At 33.0% G+C, this 8,271-nt stretch overlaps 1 protein-coding gene across 2 annotated transcripts; it reads right to left on the reverse strand.

The window, feature by feature from the left end:
• Positions 1-361: 361 nt before the first annotated feature.
• Positions 362-7,790, reverse strand: LOC114186300 (ethylene-responsive transcription factor-like protein At4g13040). 2 transcript variants are annotated; one of them, XM_028074356.1, is made up of 7 exons: positions 7,435-7,790; positions 6,261-6,440; positions 6,025-6,155; positions 3,747-3,831; positions 1,911-2,094; positions 991-1,112; positions 362-903 (listed from the first exon to the last, which is right to left on the reverse strand). In XM_028074356.1, the coding sequence occupies exons 2-7, from the start codon at positions 6,301-6,303 to the stop codon at positions 797-799; spliced, it is 672 nt and encodes a 223-aa protein (XP_027930157.1). In that variant the 5' UTR covers positions 6,304-6,440; positions 7,435-7,790; the 3' UTR covers positions 362-796. The 2 variants fall into 2 exon arrangements, with proteins under 2 accessions (XP_027930157.1, XP_027930158.1); XM_028074357.1 differs by having other exon boundaries at positions 566-903; positions 1,911-2,091; positions 7,435-7,788.
• Positions 7,791-8,271: the final 481 nt, after the last annotated feature.

Below are 8,271 nucleotides of genomic sequence, written 5' to 3' on the forward strand. Positions count from 1 at the left end.
AAAAACAAAAATCATGTAAATTGTGTTTAAAAAAATGGAAAGATAAGAAGGTTTGCTGTATTATAACCAAGTACTCTATAAAATCATAGTAAATGTTAGAAGAGAAAACAAGAGAAAAAAAATGAAAATATAAAAATAAATGTGTGATCATACAAGAATAGATACAATATAACTTGATTATATATGAAAAGATATTACTTACGACACCAATCAAAGAAAAAGTAATAGAAAATCATGTGGTTTAGACATTTGCAAAGAAAGCTAAGACAGATTCAGAGGATATTTCAATAAAGTTTAACGATACCATGTGAACCATGCAAAAACATTGAATCAGAAATGTGCTACACCATGGGAGTGTTTGTATACTAATCATTTAAACATTACAAAATATGGTGAATGTTAAAGAACAGTTCAATGAAGTGTTTGAGAAAGATTCATTTAGGCATAAATCCTTACCAGTAGAAACAAAGAGCAGCAGATTTATTCCCACCAAGTGGAAGAAGAAGAAGAAGAAGAAGAAGAAAATGGCTTTGCACTAGTTTGATGGACTGATAGAGTTCAACAGTTGGTAGTTGTCACATTCTAATAACATTGGATGAACTGTTTATTGGGTTAAGGTGTAGTAATTGGCATAAATGAAGGATGATCAATGCCATCAAGGTCTGATATAAAGCAGCAATTTTCTACAATAAAAATGGATCTAGCATGATGTAGAGTTGAAGTGTGAAGACTAGAGGTTTTTCATCTTCACTCTTAGGTTATTCCATAATCATAACTTTCAAGACATACAAGTTTCCTATTCTGCATCTTCACTCACTCCTTGCTTACTGTCCCAATCATCTTTGGGCAGTGGAAGCATATCATGACTATTACCTGGTCCAGGACTAAGCCTTCTCTTGTGTTCTACAAAAAAAAAGAAAAAGTTCTGCAACTGTTAAAATCTGAGGAAGAACAAATCTAGAACATGAAGTTGATCAGAAGAGAGATTACTTTTGCGTGTGATGGCTTGTCGAGTCATTGCCAAGAATTCATCCCATTTAAATTTACTAAGTTCGCGCTTCTCCTCCTCGAGGAGCTCGAAATTCGGCTCTCTACCACACATGAAAGCAGCCCTACAGATAGATAAGGAGAAAATGAAAACTTTACCATTAAACTGTTGAATCTTCCTCCTTTTCATGCTGTCATTCAAATACTAACTACTTTGTTTGAGCATTAACAATGGTTTATGGTAGCTAGACTGCATACATAACACGAACTACAAACGCTACCACCAAGCCTTTACATATATCAATCAACACTCAATCTCATAAGTAGCTTCCCTACTATCCAATAACTAAAATTAAAGATTTCTTCAAATTATCTAACACTGGAAAACTGAGGAATGTTTGTCCAGAGACAGTGTTCTTATCTCAAATTTGGATTCTCTGTTGAGTTTTCGATGTTATCCCTCTGTTGAGTCTTCAAAATATATTGATGAACACTGATTTTGAAATTTTAAAATATATTAAAAACCATTTTAATATGCCAACTTTAGTGCATTTTGAAAGCTCAGTAGAGGGACAATACCAAAAACTCAACATAGAATCTGAACTCTCTTATATCAAACCTAACATTCTGTACAAAATAATGTACTTAGATTCAAAGTAGGTCTGCTTTCTCTTTCAGCTACAGAATTCAATTTAGTTCAATTGTTGTAACTAATATGATTATAAGTGGGAAAGAAATCATGTTAGGATATGGAAAAGGGAAGGAATAAGGAGTAGAGAGTGAAAAGCACATGCTCTAACAATGAGAACAGAACCACTGCCAGGTTATCAATTACAACTGAAAGGCTTGCATATTCTCACTATAACATTGAAGCATCCAAAGGAATTAGTGATGGTAATAATTTGTATAATTCAAGATACTACCTATCATATAAGCGAGCAGCTTCTTCTTGTGATCCAACAGTCCCTAGATGGATCTGTTTCTTGTCCACCTTGATAGCGGCTTGCCACTTCATATTTTTGAAGTATACACCTCTCATTAAGCATGGTTCTTGATTGTGCAAATTCTTTCTTCTGTGTCGCTTTCTGCGTTTAATAGGAGGTCCTGCTAAATACAGGTAAAGAAGGTTACAGACAATACAGGCATAAACAAAATGCTACCCTAAACAAAGTTGTTCAATTTCAAGGCAATGTTTTCTATTTCCATTTCCTGTTTTCACTAATAATTACACAAATATCACCATCTTTTCACTTTAGTTATTGCTTTCAAATATTTCTCCAGGAAAGCAATGTGTTATTTTCATGATTTCTGATTCCAACACAAATCTTAGCATCGTGATATTTTCATCATTTCCAATTCCAATACAAAACTTTGAAATAAAGTAGTGAAAACAATGCAGCACTTTTGTAATCATGACTAAAAACAAAAAATGCAAACACAAGATGTTTTCTCAAACTAACTAGGCTGAAAATATGTCTATGTTAACTTAGTATTCTCACAATTAAACTAAATTTTCGCCATAAATATCTTTACGTTCAGTTTTTTTCTTCTCATTTAACCATCATGTACTGCATGATAGCAAGGATAATGGGTTATCCATGAAAATTGCATTCCTTGAATTAATACAGTTGATGTCACAAAAACACAGTGAGCACAAAGTCCCAGGCTACATAACTGGTAGTCAGAGGATTCATCACTCATTTTTTATTACTGGTTCTCATTGCTAAATTTGAGTAAATGATATACCAAACAATTGCATTCCAGTGAAGATAATAATGTACCCAATGTAATTAATGAAGCAATGTTGATGGCCATTTAACTATGACCAAATAAGCATATTCAGACATTCACTCAAAGTGTATAGAAACATTTAAACATTTATACCATAAGACAAAATTAGGTATTTTTCCTCAAGATATATATAATCATACTAGCAAGTGGAACAAATGTACCGGATAAGGAAATAGAACACACATGACACATTACGAAAATAATAGCAAAATTTCTTCTCACTGATCATGTGTATTCTCTGAATGCAGTTTTTAACTACCAAATAGACCCTTCTCCATGTACCATGTTAAGGTTTTCAATAAAATATAGACACTGTTTGTAGATAACTTTGATCTGAAATCAAGCTCCCACAAAGTGGTTCAATTAAGACACTTTATAATTTTACTACAAACCAAACTCCTTTATTACACCTTATCTTCAAGTCATGTGATGTGAGTTTAATTATCATTATGTCAACTCTTTTTTGATGCATAATTCCAGTGAGGGTTGTTATGTTATGAAATTCTGAAAATGATGATAAATAACGCAAGAAATTAATAAAAAAATCTAAAAGACCGATATTATAATAGCATATTAGGAGTAAAATATTTAGGCGTATTTAATGTGATGTTAAAAATACAAATTTATCTAAGTAGTTTAAAAGTAGAAATCAATTCAAATTTGTTTGGAATTGAATGTGATTTGACTTTAGCTTCATTTGTTGACATTGACATTTCCCCCTCTTTAGTTCATCTCTTGTGTTTCAAACAAGAAATTTGAATGATAAAACAATTTAAAAATTCCACTTTTTCAATGGGATCCAAACTTGAGAATTGACTTCTAATTAACAATAAACTCATTCTAAATTTAATAATTACATACATATCTTAAAAGAAATATCCTTTTACTAGGTAAGATAAGTCATTATAATAAACTAAACCATAGATTAAAAGAAAACAGAAAAGAATTGGCCTGTTAAATTGACAAACCAGTGATTGGTTGAATAAGTTGTTCTTTGGATGAGCTTGAACCAGACACATTTGATGATCCTGGTTCTTCTAGCACAGCAGTGTTCTGGTTAAGATAAAACAGGTTAGTTTAAGCTTTTGGCTGTCAAGATTTAAATAACACATAACATACCATGGACCTAACTTTCTAATCATATCAACTTAGTAAACATCTATTCCATAAGTACTAATTCATCAAAATGTAAATGGTAATCGAAGTAAAAATCCTTAATTTTGGCATTAAAAGATAAAGAGTTATGAGGCATCAACCAATTAACCCTCCCCCACAAAATAGGATAGGATAAGACTTCACAGTAGAGGTGGCTGGTGTAGATCCATTCAAAAGCATATCAATACATGAACAACTATACAATGAGAAATGGGAATGATTATGTTTTTGTATTGGAAAGTATGGATGCTCCAGTGAACATTTCTGAACAGACAAAAAAATCACAGCCCAATTTGTTGATCTTTGTCTCGCTAATTTGTTTCTCAACATATTCATCTCTTTCGATATGGGACTTATTACTTACACTTGCACGCCAACATACCATTTCATCCAATAGATAACATATGGGCCAAGTAGGTACTAGCATCTGTGTCCTTTTGTTTTAATAAACAACAAATAAAAAAAAAAGATGCAAATGCAGGATGACTAGAAAGGAAACAAAACAGCTTTGAACATAAAACATGTAATGCATGTCGATCTATCTGTACATCTAACAAAGACAATCCCTAAGAAGACCATTAGAAAAACACCACATAGAATCCAAGTGAACTAGTTAGTCACAAAGGAACTCAGGAGAAAACAATAGTCCAGTAAAAATGTTGTTTCTAACTATATACACCACATAACCACAATTTGATAACAATTCTGAAGCCTTAGAAAATCACTATTGGTTTTGAGTCCTCTAAAATTAACAGAAGTACTTTTATGATCCAGGAGAAAACCCATCAACACCAAACAAGTTATTCCAGAGAAGGGAAAATGCTGAACAGTGCAAAAACAAATGAAAATCATTTTCAGACACAATCACTATGAGACAACTTGAGAGCTTTTTTGAATTTGAAATATATCACTGATATTGATATGGTTTAGAACAGCAATGCAAGCAAAGGATTTGACCTTGGAGGGAGCAACTGACTCCCAAACTGGCTTTACCCAAAAAGACAGAATCAATGCTCAGAGATGAAGTGAAAAACTGAAAAGATTGGAAGATAATAAACAAGAGGAATCAAAAAATCAATAATAAAAAACTTCTAACCTATTCACCAAATTGGAGAACACACAAAAAGAGTATGGATGATGATCACATAAAGCTCCAATGTTGAATGTCACATAATGCTGCTTAAAACTCTAAACATCACAAGACAGTTCGGTCTGGTGTAGGCATTATAACATAGAGACAACTTTTACCTAATAACCGGGTAGGATGTGTCTCTGGTGTGGAAGTTATCACACCCATAGTGAATGATTAATTAAGTCCAATAATTACTAAGTATGAATTTTTCATATTAGGTTTAGACAAGCACATTTTGAAAGATTGACAGAAGGCAAAAACTAAATTCAAATAGATAAAACTTCTAGAAATATTCAGATAAAAGGCAGACTTGCAAATTGTGCAGGAGTATTAGTCTTTAAATGTGCAGAGATTAAAATTAAGACATTCCAAATAAAAGGAAGATTTAAACAAGATGAAATGTTACCAATGGCCTTTTTGCTTTATTTAGTAAAGTCTATAAAAATAAATTTGGATAGTTGGACCACCAAATTTATCCAACCAATTACCCAAAATGACTGAGAAGAAAGAAAAAAAATAAAATAAGGGAGTTGTCCAACCAACCACTTAACATTAGACATACCCATGTTGTAAAGATGAATGCTAATGACCAGAGATTCAGAATGAATCATTTTTTGAAAGCTGGTACTCTTGAAATCATTTTGAGTAATTCTCATTGGTTGAATTCTCCTTTATGTAAACAAGTTCAAATAAAGATAGAGAATGCATAACAGATACCAAACTTTCTTCCTCACCTGAATTTTTTAATTGAAAGCATTGTAACAAAAATTAAAATAAAGGTTTGAACGATCTGATATGTAGCTAGTTGAAATGGACTTCAAAATTAAAGATGTCCTAAATTAAAGATGTCCTAAACAGATACCAAGTCAAAAATCCTGAAGTACACTTACAGAAAGAACAAATTGAAGTTTAAAAAAAGTGTGTATATAATCATCAATCATTAGTAATGTTGTCCATACACTGTCCAGGTTGCTTGCATCATCAGAAAGCACAGGCTGCTCACTCTTGGGTTTAGCTTGCTGGGTTGAATTTTCAAGACTAGACAAATTCTCACAATACAGAGGGAGTGGAGTGACAAAGGAACTGTTTCCTGCAATAGAAAACATATATTTGAAACAATGTCAGTTAAGTTTAAGATACAATTCATAAAAGTATTCTGCAACAATTGAGATAAACATGTTTACCAACTCTTTACCTGAACATAGTCCCAAGAGTCTGCGCCTTCTCAAGCTCACCATAGCTAATTTAAGTTTTCTTACCAAGTCATCAAATCACAGTGATTAATTTCGTATAATACCAACTTTTTCCTCAAATTCAGCTGGGGAGTGAGCACCACAAATAGAATGTTTCAGGCAGATGAAAATGAAAGATAGACCTACAAGGAAAGAAGAAAGTTCCAAGATCAGTTTCATGTTGTAAAACCAAATAATGTCATGTCAGAGATTCAAAAATTTACTATCAAGTCTACAAGAAAATAATTTTGCAGCCAATGAGTAAAAGACAAAAGGTGTCTTAGAAGATGCACATGACTATTTATGCCACAAAAAGAAATGGTCTCTTCCAAGTTCTGGGACCAAAAATAGATAAAAAATGATCAGAAGTGAAAAGTAAAGAAGGGAAAACACGGGATTACACATTCAGAACTAGATCCCAACAAAACAAGATTTAGCAAATCATCCTGCTTTGACTTTTAAGCAGTGCAGACAAAGTGATCCTCTGCTTCATGTAGCAAAACTTCCATAAACAAACACACAAATGCAGAGAAATATTGATCATAATACAATTCCAACCACTCCAAAACAAACTCGGTAAACAATTGCTCAAATCAGCAATCCAATTTGATCACCACAGGAAGTATCACCAACCCCTTCAAAAATGAAAGGTGAAAACTATTTTCAAAGAAAAAAAAAATTTTTTTTTTTGAAAACAAAGTTGATAATATCATGGTTTTTCTAAGGAAAACTCGAACAACATTATATGGAATCCAATTTTGGAAACAAAAATCACGCACATGAGCCAAGTCTTTCTGTCTAGGTTGAAGTCAACCCCATCAACCTACCACCTTTCTTGGAAGGGGGACGGTAACAGCAAAGACAGACCCATTTGACCTCACACAAACAGAAACCAAATAACACATTCAACAGAAAATTGAAGACACCCAGAAAAGCCAACAAGAGAAAGACCAAGTCTTTAGGCTCTTGAGCAGTCAACTCAAAATGCCCATGACCAGAAATCTCATCACACACCAAGGAGGAAAGAAAGAAGTGAAAAAGGAAAATAGCCTCCAGAAAGACAAAAAACATAAGAGACAAAAAAAAAATAGAGAGAAAAAGGAAGGAAAAAGAAGCCATTGTTGTTGGGAAATATACCTGAAAATAAAAAAAGTGAAAAGGGTGGGATAAGGTGGTAGGAGAGAAGAGAAGTGGTGAGAAATCTGAAGGCAAAAGGTAAGAGAAGAGGTAGAATTATGAGAATTTTGGGGAAGAGAAGGTGGTGAGTGTGGTATGAGATAATGTGAGTTGTGTTGTGTTGTGGCTCATGCATCTACCACCTTTTGTTTTTGTTTTTGTTTTTCTCACTCTTTCTCTCTTTGTATAAAAGAGAGAAAAGGGTGGTGGAAGGAAGGGGTGGTAAGGTAAGGTGTAATGGTATGATGGTTGTGGACAGAGAAAGTCTTTGTAGAAAGAGAAAGAGAAAGAGAGGGTTGAAAAAATAGAATGAGAACGTAACTAATAGCTGCTCTCTCTCTACTTTAATAGCGTTCAATGTCAATGTTACCCTTTAAAGAGCCAACAAATACCACTGAGGTTAGTTACGTTTGAGACATCTTGTTTCCCATATTGCCCTCCTCTCTATTACCTATCTATTTCTATAATTGTACAATAATTCACTGTGTTTGTTTGTACTATAGCGGCTGTTTTTCTGGTGTTTTTTGCGGACTTCACTCCACCTTTCTATTCTCACCCATTTACACACTCATACTTCACTCAATCATCGTCAAAACCTTCAACCCAAATGTAGACTTAGAAAATTCAACACTTTCTATTTCTAAATATCGTTTCAACCTTTCTACCAATCTACCTCCACACAATCTTCACTTCATCATACAAGTCTTCGCATTACTTATAAAAAGAAAAATTATTTATCTTATTTTCTTTTTTGTTTGATTTGATTACTAAATTTTAGTTTATATAAGAAGTTACAAC

The sequence above is a fragment of the Vigna unguiculata genome, chromosome 5 (assembly GCF_004118075.2).
Source record: "Vigna unguiculata cultivar IT97K-499-35 chromosome 5, ASM411807v1, whole genome shotgun sequence".
Classification (NCBI taxonomy): domain Eukaryota; kingdom Viridiplantae; phylum Streptophyta; class Magnoliopsida; order Fabales; family Fabaceae; genus Vigna; species Vigna unguiculata.

What these genes read in the sequence shown, in the direction of transcription:
- LOC114186300 (XM_028074356.1), bottom strand. Translation starts at nt 6,303, where the DNA reads ATGGTGAGCTTGAGAAGGCGCAGACTCTTGGGACTATGTTCAG. An exon ending in ACTCTTGGGACTATGTTCAG is followed by an intron (nt 6,156 to 6,260) that starts GTAAAGAGTTGG and finishes TTTCTATTGCAG; the next exon opens with GAAACAGTTCCTTTGTCACT. An exon ending in ATGCAAGCAACCTGGACAGT is followed by an intron (nt 3,832 to 6,024) that starts GTATGGACAACA and finishes TATCTTAACCAG; the next exon opens with AACACTGCTGTGCTAGAAGA.